Source organism: Aphelocoma coerulescens, chromosome 4A, assembly GCF_041296385.1.
Source record: "Aphelocoma coerulescens isolate FSJ_1873_10779 chromosome 4A, UR_Acoe_1.0, whole genome shotgun sequence".
NCBI lineage: Eukaryota > Metazoa > Chordata > Aves > Passeriformes > Corvidae > Aphelocoma > Aphelocoma coerulescens.
Window position 1 is genome coordinate 21,340,166 of NC_091018.1, and position 17,205 is coordinate 21,357,370.

The 17,205-nt window shown below is 67.5% G+C and overlaps 2 protein-coding genes across 3 annotated transcripts; both read right to left on the reverse strand.

Moving 5' to 3' along the window:
• LOC138110701 (collagen alpha-1(I) chain-like) lies at positions 1 to 3,055 on the reverse strand. The gene is made up of 2 exons (XM_069015887.1): positions 2,262 to 3,055; positions 1 to 1,858 (listed from the first exon to the last, which is right to left on the reverse strand). Exons 1-2 carry the CDS (start codon positions 3,053 to 3,055, stop codon positions 1 to 3), a joined length of 2,652 nt encoding a protein of 883 aa, XP_068871988.1.
• Positions 3,056 to 10,935: 7,880 nt separating this feature from the next.
• Positions 10,936 to 16,735, reverse strand: UTP14A (UTP14A small subunit processome component). Of its 2 annotated transcripts, XR_011151009.1 has the most exons (15): positions 16,643 to 16,712; positions 16,364 to 16,428; positions 16,101 to 16,165; positions 15,846 to 15,988; positions 15,599 to 15,754; positions 14,591 to 14,710; positions 14,153 to 14,247; positions 13,945 to 14,068; positions 13,785 to 13,862; positions 13,004 to 13,346; positions 12,433 to 12,851; positions 11,890 to 12,077; positions 11,723 to 11,822; positions 11,491 to 11,607; positions 11,294 to 11,384 (listed from the first exon to the last, which is right to left on the reverse strand). XR_011151009.1 is itself a non-coding variant. In XM_069015786.1 (14 exons), the coding sequence occupies exons 1-14, from the start codon at positions 16,700 to 16,702 to the stop codon at positions 11,055 to 11,057; spliced, it is 2,286 nt and encodes a 761-aa protein (XP_068871887.1). In that variant the 5' UTR covers positions 16,703 to 16,735; the 3' UTR covers positions 10,936 to 11,054. The 2 variants fall into 2 exon arrangements, 1 of the variants encoding a protein (XP_068871887.1); XM_069015786.1 differs by lacking the exon at positions 11,491 to 11,607 and having other exon boundaries at positions 10,936 to 11,384; positions 16,643 to 16,735.
• Positions 16,736 to 17,205: the final 470 nt, after the last annotated feature.

Sequence of the window (17,205 nt, forward strand, 5' to 3'; positions counted from 1 at the left end):
TTAGTTTCCTCTCCGGTGAGGGCGGCAGGAAGCGCCGCCTCCCTCGCCCGGTCCTGCCGCTGCCCGGCCATCACCGTGGGCACGGGCGGGGGACCGGCCGCCCCCGCCGCCCCGCCCCGGGCGCCGGGGGGCGTCGGCACGGAGCGGCACCGCCCCGGCCCCGGCCGCAGCCCGCCCCGGGGCCGGGTCCGCGGGGGTTCCCCGGCGAGCCCCCCGCCCGAGGCGCGGCACGTCTCGCTCCCGAGCCCCGCGAGGCCACGGCACGGCCCACGGCCCCGCGCCGCCGCCGGGGCCCCGCGGGGCGGGCAGCCCCCCCTGCCCGGGACCCGGCGGCCTCGCGGCCGCTCCGGGGGCTTCGCCCCGCGCCCCGCAGCCTTGCCGGGGGCCAGGCCCCGCGGTGCTGCCCCGCGCCGGCTCCCGCAGCCCCCGGCTCAACAGTTGCCCCCGGGGCCGCTCCCCGGTGAAGCGTCCCGCAGCCCCGGCGGCCGCGGCCGGGCCCCCGCGCTGCCGCACCGGGGCAGCCCCGGACATGGAGGTGGCGGCGGCCGCGCTGCCCCCGGGGAGGGCTCTTCCGCCACCGCCCGGCACCCGGCCGGCCGGCACCCGCAGCCGAACCGGCCCCGGGCACGGCGGCGGCCGGGGCGGGCTCGGGCCACGCCGCCAAACTCCACGAGCGCCCGGCGCCGCCGTCCCACCACCGCCCCGGGAGCGCCGCGCTTCGCCGCCGCCCCGCCCCGCCCCGGGACCCCCCGCACCGCCCCGGCAGCGGCAGGTGCCGCCGGTGCCGGAGCTGGAGCAGCCGTGCCGGGCAGGGCAGCGGCACCGCCGCGCCGTCGCGGGGCGGGGAGCGGAGCCGCCGCCGCCGCCGCCGCCCGCTGCCCCCCGCCCGGCGCTGTCAGTGCCCGCCGCGCCCCCGCCGCTGTCCCGCCGCAGGACGTCGCCGTCCCCCCCAGCCCGCACACCCCCCTCGCGCCGCCCCGCCGCCGCCCCCAGGGGTGTCCCGGGACCGTTTCCATGGAGATCCCGTCCGGACGGCCGGGAGGGGGGGGGTCGGCCCACCCGCTCCCCCCCGCCTGCCCCCGTGTGCCGTGGGTGCGGGGCGGCGCGGGCCCGGGGTGCCCGGGCAGCGGGGGCCGGGGTCCAGCGCGGGGCGGCGCGGGGCGGTGGGTACGCACCTGCTTCCCGAGGCGGGCGGCCGGCGGGGAGCGGCGGGCCGGGGCGGGCCCCTGCCCCAGGCGGCGGGTCGGACCCCGGGCGCTGCGAGCGGCGGTTCGGCGGCAGCGGCGGCGGCGGAGGAGACACTGGCAGCGGCAGCCGGAGTGTGAGGGCGAGAGCGAGCCGCGGCCGCGCGGGCTGCCGGGAGCCGTAGTCCGTCCGCCGGGGCCGGGAGCCGCCGAGCCGCCCCGCGGACTGCGGGTCCCGGCGTGCCGCGCGCCCCGGCCCGCGCGGGGGGGCCGGTCCGGAGAGGGAACGGGCGGGCGCGGGGAGGGAACGAGGGAGGGAGCGCGGGGAGGGAGGGAGGGGGCTCCGCGCCCGGCGCGGCCCCGGGAGGGGCGGGGGGCGGGAGGCCGCCGCGCCCGGGGTTCGGCACGGCACGGAGCGGAGTGGCTCGGCACGGGGGGAGCCCAACGCACACACGCCCCGCACACACACACACGCCCGCCCGACCCCGCGCCGGGGCACCGGCTCCCGCACCGGGGAGCGACGCTCGCTCCGCACCGGGGGGAGGAGAAGGATGGAGGAGGAGGCGGCAGCGGGGGCGGGCGCTCGCTCCACGCCCGGGCAGCGCTGGGCGCCCGACAGCGGGCAGAGCCGGACGGGCAGCGCACGGCGAGCGCGGCGCACGCAGCCCCGGTGCCTGCAGTCCCGATGTCCCCAGCCCTAGAGTCCTCAGCCCCGGTGCCCGATGCCCTGCTGCCCCCCGCCCCGTTGCCCTCCGCCCGGTACCCCCCGCCCGGTGCCCACCGCCGGGCGCGGCCGCGGAGGGGGTGGGTGTCCCCGGGCGCAGCGGGGCCGGGCCGGTTGAGAGAACGCGGACCCGCCTGCCCAGCCCAGGTGGGCGTGTGTGGCCCCCATCCCGGCGACGATGCCGCTGGGTGACCCCCCCCGGGCCCGCTCCCCCCCCCCCCCCGGCTCGATGCCCCGCGGGGCGCGCAGCGCTGCGGGGTGGGGGCGGCCCCGGGCGGGGGTCGAGGCGCCTCCCCCGCGCCACGCGGGACACCGAGCGGCGCGGCACGGTGCGGCGGCCGCAAGTTTGTCACCGGCCCCCGCCCGCGGCACCGGGGCCCGCAGGCCCGGAGGCCGCCGCACCCCCCGTGGTGCCCGGCCAGGCCCGCTCCGCACCGTCCCGCACCGCCCCGGCGCTGACAGCCTCGCCCGGCCCGGGGCCGCGCCGCCCCCGGCACCCGCACGGGCCTCGGAGACCGGCGGCCTCGCAGAGCCCTGGCGCGGCCCCGCCGTGCGGGCACCGGCTGCCCGGCCCGGCCCTGCCCGGCCACGCCGCCCCGGGCTGTGCCGGGCCCCGCGCAGCACCGCCCCGTGCCCGCTCCTCTCCCGCGGCCCCTCGCCCCGGCCCCGCCGCCCCCCTCCGCCCGGCCCCCGCGTACCGGCAGCTGGGGGGGGGCCGCGGGGGTCCCCGCTCCTGCACGACCCGGAGGGGAGGGCGGGACCCGGCCCCCCCGGCCCGCGGCGCGGGGGCTGCTCGGGGACGAGCAGGACGGGCTGGTCCCGGGGCGGGGGGCGCGGTGCCGCCACCGTCTCCCCCGTCCCCGTGCGCTGGCACCGCGCTCCGGCGTGGAGCGGCCCCGGGGGCGGGCAGGGGCCGGGGGCTTCCCGGGGCCGGGCCCCGCAGGGCTGCGGGGTGGGCTCGGAACGGGGCGGTGCTGTGGTGACCGCGGCCCGCGATCCTGCGTGGGCGCCGGGGGGGCTGGCGGATATCGCCGTCCCGCGCCCGTGGGGTGCTGCTCGGACCCCCGTGGGCTCCGTTGATGATCTCCGCGGGGTCCGTGCTGCCCTCACCCCTGCAGGACCCGTTTCCTCCCCCGGTTTGGTCCATCGGATGGCAAAGTCTCTTCTTAGTTCAGGGCTTGCCATGGCCAGGGCCTCCGGGAGGCGGGCACGGGCTCCAGGGTGTGGCCACCCCCAGATGGCACATCTGGGGTGGCAGCCACACCCTGGTGTCACCTGCCGGGAGAGTCCTCTGCAGCCTCAGCCCCGAACCTTTTCAGTGCCTAAGGAGAGGAAAAAACATCTTACACAGGGATCGAGCACTATTTTTTGCAGAAAAGGCCACAGCAGCCTGGGGCAGGAGACGGCCTGTCCCCCCTTTTGGGGCTGTGGAGGCTTGGGGAGCGGTTTGGGGCAGGGGTCTGTGGGCAGAAGAGTGCTGAGCTTGTGGGGCATGAGATTCGGGAATTGTAGACAGCACCGTGAGGGGTGGCAGGGTGAAACGTAGGGCTGCCAGAACCGTGGGAAGGCAGAGAGCCAGGGCTCCGCTGAGGAAGGCCGTGAGGGAGGAAGCTCTTCCTGCAGAGGGGAATTACTCCACTTCTCCACATCATATTGAACCTTTTCCCACTGTTGCCTTCAGCCAGACTGTGGGCAAAAGAGGTGCTCCAAGAGGCATTTCAGGATGGGTGATGGTCAGAAAGCCAGGCTGGCACAGCCTGAGACAGGCACATGACCCCAGGTTCATAAAGACCTGCCTTATTTGCATCCTGGTGCAATTAAAAACAGACAGTTTGAGTAACAGCCTCATCCTGCAGCTGCCTCACCCCATCTCCGCAGGAATCGCGCTGAGGGTTGCATGATGCTGGCTGGGAGAGCTCTGCATCCCACCATCGCATCCTCCAACACGCCACTGCTCTGCCCCGTTTAATTAGAACCTTTAAAATCTTCAGGATGGGATAATTTGCACCAAACGACTTTAAAAGGTGGTGGTGAAAAATTCTGCGGCTCTCATGTTCCAGGGAAGTGGGAAAGTCTGGGGAATAAGGGGCATTCTCCATCATGGAGTGGAGCTGATCAGGTACCAGTCATGGACTAACTTGAAGAAATGCCAATGGGAATGATCTGTTGTAGCAAAAATACAACGAGGAGCCCCCATAGGTAATTCCTCGAGGGAATCCAGCCGGGCCTCATGCTGCAGGGGGAGCTGGGGGCTCCTTCACCTCCCCTGCATCCTGGGGCACGTCCCCAGGACCCCCCAGCTGTAGGCAGCCTCAGCTCTGCATTTCCTCCACACCACCTTCCTGGGCAGCAGGGCTCCTGCCAAGCTCCAAGGGTCCAAGGGCACCCATGAGCCCTCCGAGTGCTCAGGGCAGCCTCTGACCCGTGTGTCCCCTGCCTGCTCTGGTCCCCTGGGCCACCAGGGCCTGAGCGCTCAGCTCTGACCTCGCCTGCAGTACTGTTGCTGCTGCTTTTGTCATTACTGCTCCATTTTGTGTCTCTTTTTTATTTATTTCTCCCCTTCCAGCTGTTTTTTGGGCAGAATCCACATCGTCGCCCCCTCCCTGAGCCAGAAACCAGAACGTGTTGGCTCAGGCACCCAGCTGGGCATGGCACTGCTCCTGCCAGGCTGCCCTGGGGAGACCCTGGCCCTTCTGGGAATCATGCTGGGGCCTGCTGTGGTCAAGCAGCCAGGCTGGCAGGCTCTGGATGCACTGGGATCACAGAGCCTTCTCCTCTGGCAGGGTGGTGGCAGCTGGTGGCAGCAAAGGTGGCTTGTAGTTCCTGGCATCAGAAGAAGAGGGATGGATGAGGTGATGCCTCATGTGCTCCGTGTCACCTCCATGTGCAGGGTTGCTTCTGCCCTGGACACCTCCACTTCCGCTGGGAAGGTGGGGTTGTGGCTGAGGAGCCAGGGGACGGGTGTCCCATTGGGAGGAACAGGGTGTCCATTGCTGCGGGGTCTGGAGGTTTCTCACTGGGTTTCTTGGGACTTTTCTGAAGGATCCTCGGGGCTGCTCCCTCTGGGGTGGACAGAGCTCACCCTGTTTTGGCTGGTGCAGTGGCACTGGTGAGAGGTGTCACCTCTAGCTGCAGCCCTCGTCCGCCCGCATTCCATGGGCTGTCCCCGCTCCAGCGACAGACCCTGGCAGCACGGCTGGCACTGCAGATAGAAGGCGGCAATGTCAGAGTGGCTGCCTTGTCCTCCCTGCTGGCACTCAGGACCAGGGAGGCCATGAGTCCTGCTGGGCACATGACAGGCCAGGCTGCTGCCTGCTGTCCTGCTGTGCGGCCCCTCTTCCCCCTGCTCCCCAAGGGATCCAGCGCTCAGGAGGGACATGGAACAGAGTCCCACCTCCTGCATGAGAAACTGGATCCGTTGTGAGCTCAGAGGCTGACATTTTGAACCCAGCTGCTGGGGCCAAAACAAGGCTGCTCCTGCCTCAGGAAGGGAATTTCATGGATTGAGGTTTTGGGTGGCTTCCTCTTGGACCTTTCAAGGGAGCTTGGGATTGGCCTCTTCCTCTTTATCCACTCCAGACCTCCGTGCTGGCTGGAGAAGTGTATATTGCCCATGGTGAGCAGCACAGACAGGAGTCAGCAAGCACACACTGCCTCTTGCTGCCCTCCTCCTCCTCCTCCACATCCCAGGAGAAGCCCTGGGCTGGGAGGGCACCGCTGATGGGTGGGAATGTGGCATCACCAGGATAAGGCTGGGAGGAACCATGTTGTGCCTGGGAGCCAAAGGAAGAGCTGGCAAGGGCAAAGTGATGGAGGGGAGGAGGATGCAGCGGGTGAGCAGAGGTTGGGATGCCAGGGGAGGGCCCCCAGAAAGCAGGTGAGGAGCCATGCAGGGCTGGCAGGGGTGAGAAGGGTGACCGCAGGGAGCCCTGGCTATGCTCCAGCCCTTTTCCACGCAGCAGGAGGCTCCGGAGAGTAGCTGGCTGTGGGCAGAACAGGGCCTGCCCCTGATCCTAGGCTGCCATGCCAGATTCCAGCTGCTTTAGTGTCGGTTCCCCAGCCCTGAGCTCCCCAGGTCCGGCCTCGGTAGCCACCGGGGGCTCCTAATTATAATAGCAGACAAAGAGCTGGGCTCTGACCGCAGTGCTGCATCTGACAGCCTGTGCCTGGGGACGCTGGAAGTGCTGCTGGCAGTCCTGGCAGTGGCCAGGCTGTGTGGGGGCTTGAGGCCCCCCAGGAGCTGGAGGCTGGAATGGCCAGCAATGCCCAGCCTCAGGCATCACCCCCAGGCTGCCGGCTGCTGCTGCTCTGCCAGCTGAGAAGCCCCCGTGGAGGGTCCAGATGGCCTTGGCTTGGGCAGGACATGGGTGGCCAAGGAAGGTCCAGTCGGGAGCAGAGGCGGAGCAGGAGCGTGGAGGGGGCTGAGGCAAGGAGGGGCACGGGGGCTGAACTGGCCCCGTATCTCCCACAGGCACCGAGTGGGCAGGAGTGTGTCCCAGCGTGTGTCCCAGTGTGTGTCCCAGCGTGTGTCCCAGTGGTGTTCCCGTGCTTCTCCCTCCTGTCTCTGCAGCGGGAGCTTGGGGTTTGCCAGAGCTCTGCTGTGTGCAGAATGGAAGGTGCCACCTCTGCGGTAGCTGTGCTCAAACGAAGCTGCGATTGTAACGCTGGCCAGGGCACACATACACACAGCTGCCTGCCAGGAGGACATCTGCCTCTGCTCCACCCTTCAGCTTGGCCTCAATCCTGCCCTTTGGGGACCCTCATGTCCTCCCCCGGGAGGTTTTTGGTGCGCTGGCGCTGCTGGAGCCGATCAGGTATCCCCCAGCTCTGGGATGCTGCTGGTTCGGGGCGGGGGCCCCTGACCCCCCGGTGCAGGAGTGCAGCACGGTGCGTGCTCCCCACCTGGTGTCACTGACATCCCACCCTGACGTGTCACTGTGGGAGCTGCAGGGTGGCGCCTGGGACAAAGTCATCGGGGGACACGGGGATTTCCCCCTTTCCTCTCGAGGCAGCTGGGTACAGGCAGGGACCCGCCATCTCTTGGACACCCTGAATGTGACAACACAGCCCGAGTGAGTGGGTTCCCGCTCTGGAGGGTGACAAGACTGGTGATAGCTCCCCCAGGATGTTCAGAGCTGCAGCTATCGGTGTCCCAGCGCTGTCACCGAACTGGTGTGAGGAGCGGTGGGCGACACCACAGGCAGCCCCGAGCCACGGCGGGCCCCGGCCACCCACGTCCCCGGGAATGGCCCCGCTGCGGGGCGAGGGTCCCGACTACAGCATCTCGGCAGAATCTCCGGCTCAGGTTGTGCCGTGCTGGATACGGCATCTCCATGGAAACCCCCGGCTCGGGCGGTGCGGGCTTGGGAGATGCCATCTCCACGGAAACCGCTGCGGCGCCCGGATGCGGCCGGGATGCGCCGGGCACCGGGTACCGCGGCGGGAGGGACGGGTGTCAGCGCGCCCCTGGTGCGGGGCGATGGAGACTGAGAGACCCGGGGAGCAGGGACCAGCCCTGTCCCCAGCACGGGACAGGTTGGGGAGAGCATTTCTGAGCCTGACGTTCCAACCCCAGACTTGCCTCCCCTACCCTGTTCGTCCCGCACTGTGCCAGGCTGAACCTCTCGCCTCTGTCCGGTCGGGGGGGGGTTCAGCCCTTCTCCCACCCAGGGGAGTGGAGCTCAGGCCCATTATGGGCAGGACCGTTTCCAGCCCATGGGGGCTGGAGGTGCTCAGGGACACGGAAATTCCCCGATCCCAATGAGCAAAGGTACAGGACCCCAGGAATCCAGGGGTGCTCCATGACGGCCCCAGTGCTCGCGCTCACATCCTGAGCTTGGGAAGCCAGAGGGACAAGATTTCAGCTGCAGAAACAGCCCAGACGAAATATTTTACAGGTTATTTATAGACTGCATTAAAAAAAGATAAGAAAAAAGAAACAAAAAAACCCCAACCCCCCAAAAAAACAGGGACCAAAAGCCTTTTGTTTGTTGATTTTAAATCTGCCTTTTACTCCAGCCCGCTCCCACTGGCCTCCCGGGACGCCGGGTGCAGGAGCCCGGCTGCACCGGCAGCTCCCCGGCGCTGGAGCGGCCCTCGCTCTCGGGTGGGTCCCTGCCCCGGGGGACCTCGTGGTGGCCGTGCTCGTCCTCAGCCCCACGGCACCGCCGCCGGCCCTGCTCCGCTGCCCACCGCCCGTGTGCCAGCCAGGCTGGGCGGCCCCGGGCCGGGATTAGTCCCCGCTCCCCGCTGGCACCGGGAGCAGCTCGGCCGCTCTCGCCGCGGCTCCCGGCTCCGTAAGCCCGGCTTTGACGTAGCCCGGAAAGTAGGCCAGTAAGAGCAACCGCAGCCGCTCGCGGCTCTCGGGGGACGCGGCGCTGGGGCGGCCGAGGGAGGGCTGCGTGTTCGCACCGCGGCCCCGGGGCTCCCGTGGCCGACGCGGTGGCCAGCGACAACAGGGCTTTGTCCAGGTTCTCCCCGACTCGCACACTGTCTGCCAGCCTGCGGCCGGCCCTGCTGTCACGGGGAGAGCGACGATCAGGCCGGGGAAGTCCCCGCAGGGAGCCACCCCAACCCGCAGCCGTGCCAGGGTTCCCCGGCCCGTTTCTGTCCCCTTGCAAAGGGCTCTTCCCCACTTCCTGTGGGGGTGATTAATCCCTGGCATCCCCTTTTCCCGCAGCAGACCTGAAATGGGTTATTAATTGAAAAACCCCAAACTCCTGGGCCCAGTAAATCCATTTTTGCAGAGAAATCAGAGGGACAAGCGTTGCTTCGATGTGGGGGCTCCAGAGGAGCCTGTGCTGCAGCGGGAGCCTGGAGGGGCCGGGATGTCAGCACCAGCGGTCCCCCCGCACCAGGGTCCCTCCCACTCAACCCAGCAGCTCATGCTAATGCTGTCCCCGTTTATTTTTGAAGCATCTCTGGATACTGTTCAAGCCAGTCCAGTCCAGTGCTGCTTTTCCTCACAGGATGAGGCAGATCCAGCTGCGTGGCTACAGCTGTTCCCTCCCACGCTGAGCATCACCCACACTCAGGTTGCCAGACCCACCAGCTCTGTGTGAGACAGGGATCCATACAGGGATCTGCACCTCGGCAGGTCCTGTCGCTGCTCCAGGTGATCCAGCCTGTGACAGCTGCAGACCTGCTGGCTCCACCGAGGCCTGAGCTGGTGTTGCACCTGCTGTCCTCGGTGCTCTGCAGGATCTGTACCTCAGGACTACCCTGGTGCCACCATCTTCCCAGCCCTGCAGGGAGCATCCCGTCGGAGCTGGTGAGGTCCCAGTTCAGGCTGTGGCAGGGCCAGACCTCGCGGGGCTGTGCCCCTCTCCTCAGGGACACAGGCGGCACCGTGCACGGCAGCAGCATCTTTGCCGTGGGGTGGGCCAAATTCGGGGACTGAAGGCACATGGGGGGTCCCCCCTCCCTGCAGAGAGGCAAACAGCAGAACAGCGCTCTGCAGGTCCTGCTGAGCCCGAACCAGCTCTGCTCTGCCTGCCTGGTCCTGGCTGCCCCGGGACCCTTTCCAGCCCGGGTACCCTGAGCACGCCGGGGCTGGAGCTGAGGAGGTGGGCTGGGTACTGGAGCAGCCCATCGTGTCCAGCCAAACGCTATCCGGGTCGGGGAGGAGGAAGGCAGAGCCGTTGGCCAGGGCAGGCGCGGGAGGGCCCCTGCAAGAGGCACAGGGACAGCGGTGCCGCAAGGGATCTGCTGGCCTCAGTCCCCGGGGGCTGGGGCGGCTGCAGGCAGGGGACGCTGCCTCCCCCTGCTCAGGGTGCTTCACCTTTTACTAAAACAAACACGAACCCCCCCTGCACTTCACGACACGAACACGAACCCCCCCCCGCACTTCACGACAACCCCGGGGGCGAAGGTTTCCCATAGCAGAGGGACGCAGGCTCTGCTGGGGCCACCGGCCTCGCGAGGGGCTCTCGGCGTCACGGCACGGAAATGCTCTCCGCTTCCTTTCCTTCTTTTTTTTTTTTTTTTCCCCAAGCAACACAACCGTGGCCCCATCACGGGCCAGCGCTCTCTGACCCCCCCGCCCCGGGTGCAGCAGGGACCAGAGACACCCGGGCTGGGTCCCCGGCAAAGCCACGGCACCGACGGCCCCAGCCCCACGGCAGCCCCCGCTCCCCGCGCAGCCCAGGAAGAGCCAGCACCCAGAGCCCTGCGGGAGTCACGGGGTACCCGCAGTCGGCACGGGGGGTGCCGGCGCCCCGGCCCCACAGAACGGCCCCCCTTTCCTGGTCTGACCCAGTGGCAATGGAGATGGGTGGCCCTGGGGACAGGCCGTGCCCGGGGCGGGCTGCGGGGCCGAGGTGGGAGGAGGCGTCCTTGACACGAGGGACACGTTTCCTGGGACCAGCAAGAGCTCCAGTTCCTGCGCTGGGGCCGGGGAGTGCTTCCCCAACTGGCGCTAAGCACAGCCCACGTTGGAAGTGCGGGGAGAGGCCTGGATGGATCCCTGCCCATTCTGTAAGGCTCCGGCACATCCCTCCACTTGTGCTGGGCGCACCAGCCAACCCCTGAGCAGCATCTCACTGTCACACCCCGAGCGGTGGCTGGGCACAGAGCATGGGCTCGGAGGGGGGCAGCAGAAGCGAGGGCTGCCCGCGGGCAGAGCCAGCTCCCAGCATGTGCAGAGCAGCAGCACCTCACAGAGCTATTTCCAGGTGATCAGGTTCATTAGGGCTGAGCAGGTACTTTGGGAGTGCAGGTAGACCTGAGAAACACCCCCGACGCCAAGCTCAGCATGACAAGGTGGGGAGAAAGTCCCTTTGGCCAAGACTTAAAAATCTATATAGATAGAAAAATGGGGGTATGAAAGACAATGGCATGGGACAAGATGTTGGCAGCTATTCCAGTCCCTCACCATGCCCCCAGACCTGCCCCACTATGAGCTCTTGACCAAGCTCTTACCCTCAACTCAGCCAAAGCACCTGGCCCTGCGTGGACCCAAGGACAGGATGGAGGGCACGAGCCCAACCTAGCCCCAGACACTGCCAAGGCAGCCATGCACACAGCACAGAAAGGGCAGCCCCGGGTTTTATTGCAGGGAAAGAGGTAGAAGGAACTGGACAGAACCAGGAGATGCTCCTGGTTCCTCTGCTCACTCCAGTTTGAGCCCCCAGGCTCCAGGCACAGAACTACTGCGCTCTGCGGCGCCGGGGCTGCGCCTTCTCCCTGGACACAGCCTTCTCCCCAGGCACAGCCTTCCCCCTGGACACAGCCTTCCCCCTGGACACAGCCTTCCTCCTGGGCATGGCCTCTGCCCCGAGCCTGGCCCCGCTGCCGGGGGCCGTGTCGGGGACGTCCTCGGCCGAGATGGGCTGGATGATGTGGCCGGCGCGGGTGATGATGCGAGGGGCCGTCAGCTTCTGGAAGGCGCGCTGAGTGTTCCACGTGGGGCCCAGGGGCGTCCGCATGCTCTGCTCGAACTGCTGGTGCCGCTCGAAGGGGAAGGGCAGCTCACTGACCTGTGGGGACACGCAGGGGTAACAGCCCCGAGCCACCCAGCCCCGCTCTTCCAGCCCATGCTGCCCCCAATGCCCACCCCTTCCCACTTGTCCAGGACCCACTCACACGCTGCTTCCCTTTCCGCTGCCAGCAGAGCCCAGGAGGGCTGGAACAACCACCACCACCAAGGGAGCAGCCCTGTACATCCCTCCTCCTTCATTTCCGAGCTGTTTAAGCTGGAAGCTAAGCATTGGGCAGGGATTACAGGCAGGGACTGTGGACATTTTGGGAAGGGGTCACAGGAATGCCCCAGGCTCGCCCAGGTGCCGGAGCTCTCACGGAGACCGGGTGTCCCCACCTGGTGTGCTGCCGCGTGGATGTTGCGCTTCTCACTCATGATGACGTGGGGCAGGTGCTCGTCCTTCCGCGGAGGCGCCGGCGGCGGCTTAATCAGGAACCTGTGGGCAAGTGAGGGGTCAGGGCTGGCACGGGGCTGGGCGCATCCCTGAGCTCTCCCCCACTCACCTCTTGACCTTCCTGGCGCTGGGTTTCAGCCCCGTGCCGCCCCACTCGCCCCAGCCTGGCAGCACCAGGTTCACCGGCTGTGGCTTCGCCGCCTCCTCCGCCTTGCGCTTCTCCCGGCGGAAGTCGGCGACCACATCATCCCCAGCGAAAGCCTCCGTGATCATCCCGCGCTGCTCGATGTCCCCCTCCTGCAGAAGGACAAGGCAGAGTGGATTTAAGGGTTACTGGGGGAATTGGGAGGCACTGGGAGAGGGTTTGTGGTACTGGGGAGAGTGGGAAGGGTGTTACTGGTGGGGTTTGGGGTTACTGTAAGGGGGTTTAGGAGTACTGGGAGTTACTAGTTTCGGGCTTCTCGTTACTGGGAGGAGGTTTAGAGTTACTGGTTTGGGGTTACTGGAGTTACTGAAAGGAGGTTTGGGGTTACTGGGAGGGAGTCCAGGGTTACCAGGAGAGGGTTTGGGGTTACTGGGAGTTAATGGTTTGGGCATTACTGGTTGGATGTTTTGGGTACTGGGGAGCACGGGGGAGCCCCGGCCTGCTCACCTCCTCCTCCAGGACCATTGGCAGGCTGGGGCAGTCCATCTCCTGGGGCTTCCCATCCAGCACAGCCTCCAGGCTGATCATCTTCCTCTTGGCTGGTGTCTTCCTGCTATGTCTGTCCCCAGCCCTGCCTTCCTCCTGCCGCTGCGCTCGCTTCCCTGCTCTCGGGGCTACTGCCTTCTCCTGCTCTTCCACAAGCTCTTCCTTGGCCAGACTCTCCACATCCTCCATGGTCTGCACACGGCGCAGCTGCTCTGAGAGCAGGAGCTGCTCCTGGGCCTGAGGGGGCGGCTCTGGCACCACACCCACCAGCTCCTCCACACAGACTGGGGGGACTGGGCTGTCCCCCAGCTCCTCAGCACAGATGGGGGGGACTGGGCTGTTCCTGGACCGCTCAGCACTGGCCTCAGTCTCATCAGCACCTACATGTTGAGGGCAGAGATGGTCACTCCACAGGGCAGCAGAGTAAGGACAGCTATGTGAAATCAGCCAAAAACTGTCCCCAGATCCCCCTTCCTTTGTCCAGCCCCACAGCACTCCCAGCCCACCCAGCTCAGGGCCCTGAGCTCCTCACCATGCCCCTCACGGCTCCCTGTCCGCTCCCGTCGCTTCTGCTCAAAGTCTTGCAGCAGAGCTTCTTCCTCTGACAGCTCCTCCTCCTCCTCCATCTCATCCTTGCTCTCCACAGCACCAGGCACTGTGCCATCTCTGGGACCCTCTTGCGCCTCAGGCTCTGGGGCTGGGCCACTGGGCTTGCCCAGCATCCAGGGATTCGCTGTGCTGGCCCCGGTGGGCACAGGCAGGGCCGTGGTGTCCTCCTCGGGCACCTCACACAGCTCCTCCTCAGGTGGCTGCACCCGCACCTTCTGCATCAGCTCCTTGTTCCTGGCCAGCTGCTCCTGCATGGCCTTGCGGGCCTGGGGGACACCGAGACGTTCTAACCCAGGGCAGAGACAACATTCCCAACCTTCCCTGCCCACCTCAGCCTCCCCCCCTTCCCCAAGCAGTGCTGAGAACCTTGCCACGGCATTTCAATGCATAAATGGGCTTATAAGAGATAGACTTTATACCATGGTTTGGAGGCACAGGACAAGGGAGAGTGGCTGCACATGGGCAGAAGGCAGGGACAGATGGGATACTGGGAAGAAATTCTTCCCTGTGAGGGTGGTGAGGCCCTGGCACAGGTTCCCAGAGAAGCTGTGAATGCCCCATCCCTGGCAGTGTCCAAGGCCAGGCTGGACAGGGCTTGGAGCAGCCTGGGATAGTGGAAGGTGTCCCTGCCCACGGCGGGGGGGCTGGAACTGGATGAGCTTTAAGGTCCCTTCCCACCAAACTCTTCTGTGGCCCCATCTCACCTCGAGGTCATACTTAGCCATAATGGCCCTGGATCGGGCCCATTTCCCCTTGTTCTGGTGCTTAAGGCTCATCCGCTCCTGGGGGAAGAGAAGCATCACACAGAGTTCCCCAAGGAGCAGGGCCCTCCTGAGGGATGGGGCAGAGGTGCCAAGGCAGCACCTGCATCCTGAGCTGCTCCAGCTCCTCCAGCCGTGCCAAGGCTGCCGCGGGGTCCGATTTGTGCAGCTGCTCAAACTCCTTCAGGGCCTGGCGCCTCCGGCTCTTCTTGAGCACGCGGTGGTACCTGCGGCACAGGGGCGGCTCAGGGCTGGGCAGCCCAAGGGCAGGGCAAGGCCCAGCCCTCCCACCGTGCCCAGCCCAGCCTCACTTCTTGCTCTTGATTCGCTTCGCTCGCCGAGCCTTGGCCTCGTAGTAGGACTGCACTGCCCGCGCCTTCTGCAGCTCCGCCCGCCGGCGCCGGGCCTGCCAGGGAGCACGGGGTGAGGGATGGGAACATGGGGTGAGGGGTGGGAACATGGGGTGAGGGATAGGGAGCACGGGGTGAGGGATGGGAACATGGGGTGAGGAGTGGGGAGCACAGGGTGAGGGATGGGAACATGGGGTGAGGGATGGGAACATGGGGTGAGGGGTGGGAACATGGGGTGAGGAGTGGGGAGCACAGGGTGAGGGATGGGAACATGGGGTGAGGGGTGGGAACATGGGGTGAGGGATGGGGAGCACGGGGTGAGGGATGGGGAGCACAGACTGAGGGCTGGGGCCAAGGAAGAAGCCCCCAGAGCCAGGGCCCAGCAGGGTGAAGCCTCACCTCCTCCAAGCTCATGGCCTGCAGTGAGGCCATCTCCTCCTGTGTCAGCAGCGGGTCTGTGATGGGCTGCTGTGTCTTGTGGAGCAATCCTAAGATCTCCTGCTCCAGTGGAGTTCGGGCCTGTTGGGACAGAAGACACAGGAAGAGGATGAGGAGAACTGCAAGGGCCAATGCTCCCCTGGATGTCCCCATCTGCCGTCACTGCCCCCAAGGAGGTCTGTGGAAGGCCCAGAGAGGTGTCCCCCCTTGGGAGACTGGGTGGTCACAGCCCCATTCAGGGGTCCCACACCACAGCCCCTGGGCACTCTCCCAGCCCCGTGGCCAGGTGAGGGCAGGTAGAATTCCTCCCACATTGGAGAAATGGCCTCCCAGTGGCCAGGCAGCGCTGACCAGGCGGCATCACACAGGGAGCATGGAGCAGGAGTTCCAGGCCACGCAATGCCATGTCCCTCCGAAACAGAAAGGGACCTTGGGGCAGATCAATGTGAGTGACAGGTTTGTTGGGAGCTCAGCAGGGGCTGCCCCTCCCTCACCCTGACGGCTCCCAGGGATGGCAGTGATTCCCTGCCAGCAGCACAACCCCACAAGAACTCACATTCAAAACCAAACACATCCTTCTGTTGTAAGGAATGTTTCCAGGCGTGCAGGATTTGGCAAACCAACCCCCTCTGTCTCAGCACTTGTGGCCAAGGGACACTCCCAAGTGCCTGGCCCTGAGAAGCTACAAGGAGGAGAGGGGACAGAGCAGGCTCCAAACCCTTTGCTCACACCTTACCTGGCTTGTCCCAGATGGAATTGACACACCTGCTCTGTGTGAGAACCTGACTGCCCTTTTAACCCTCCCAGCCCAGCGGGCACCTGCCCAGTGTATCAGCCACAGGCTGGGCCCTCCTCACCTCCACCACTGCTCCCAGCACAGCCAGGAGACATCGACCTGCCCCAGCTGATCCTGGAGCACCCTGGCCAAAGCCCCGGAGCTGGCCCAGCTGTGTGACCGCCAGTGCCCACCTTCCAGGCCGAGGTCACTCTCTCCAGAGGGGTGACCGTGGCGATGTCCTGCCGCAGGGGGAACACCAGCTGCTCCGCGCGCCGGTTCTGCAGGACCACCTGCTGCCACTTCCCCACGTCCTTCGAGGTGGTGACGTAGGCGGCCTCCCTCACCACCTGGAGGGGAACAGGACGGGCAGAGAAAGGCCATGCCGGCCCCAGGGAGCGGCACGGGCGTACGAAGGGCCCCTTGGCTCCCTGCACTCACCCTCTTGGCCTCCTCTTTGCTCAGTGGCAGCTCCACCGCTGCCTTCCGCTTCACTCTGGCCAGCTCCTTCCTCACGCTGCCCAGCGTGGATTTGGGATGGATGGGCTGCAGCAGCTCCGACAGAACCAGCTTTTCCCCAGCACCTATGCGCAGGTGTGGCACTGCCAGGTGAGGGAGCTGTCCCAGCCCTCGCAGCAGCGCTCGGTGGGCAGCGCCGACCCGGCCTCCCGAGCCCTGCCCAGCTCCCTGCCTCACCTTTGCAGGTGACATTGAACTCGGACACTTGCCCGCTCGCCTCCGAGCGCTCCGCCAGCTTCCGCCTGCGAGAGAGGGACAGAAAACAACCCCAAAGGTGCCTCGTGTCCCCCTCGGGGGCTCTGCAGGGTTTGGGACCGGTTCCCGAGGGCAGGGGCCGAGAACCGCCCCACCCGCCCCTCTCCCTGGGCAGCCTCTCCCGGCGCGGCTGCTGCAGGAGCCCCGGGGCCGAAGCCATCGGGACGCCCGTACTCCCCGCTCACCGCTTCCGTCCGGACAAGGCGCTGATCGCCTCCAGGAGCTGCCGGTGCCGCCGCTCGCCATCCTCCTGCACACGGCACACGCGGTCACAGGCCCGGCCTGGCAGAGCGCGGCCCCGGGGACGGCCCCCGCGCCCGCTCCCATGCGCTCCCCGGTGCCCCCACGGCACCGCCCGGCCGAGTCCCGGACCGGCATCCCCGGCCAGGAGAGCGCTCGGAGCCCCGCAAACAGCGGCGGAGGCCGCCCGGAGAGCCCATCGCGCTCTTTCCGGCCCCGCTCACCCCCTCCTCGCTCTCGCTGCCGCTCCCGGCCGCCGCCGCTCCCGGGTCCTCCTCCGCCATGGCTCCGCACGCCGGCACTGCCGCAAAGCGCCACCGAGTGTCGCGCCGGGCCCTCGCGCTCTGCCGCGAAGCGCGCCCGCGTGACGTCAGGGTTGCCGTGGCAGCGGGCCCGGCGGGCGGGGCGGGGGGAGCGGGAGCACCGGTGGGGACCGGGGGGGGCCCGGGACGGACCGGGGCACCGGCACCGCCGGCCCGGCCCCGGAGGGGGCTCCGGGGGCTCGGAGACAGCTCTGCCCCTCCCGGGACGCCCCCGGGTCGCCGGTCAGCGGGAGCCGGCGGTGCCCACCGCGGGCCAGAGCAGCTCTGAGGGTCTCCGCTCCGTCCGCGACCCTCGCGCGTCCCCGCAGCCCCGGTGATTCCGGGATTCGCTGTTCTCGCCCGGGACGTGCCGCGGGCTCGGGGACGGAGCTCCCTCACCTACGGCTCCTCCCGCCCGGCCGGCCCCGGCTCCTGGGAGCGTTTTTGGGGTTTATGAGATTCAAAGGATCGTTGGAGCGAATTCC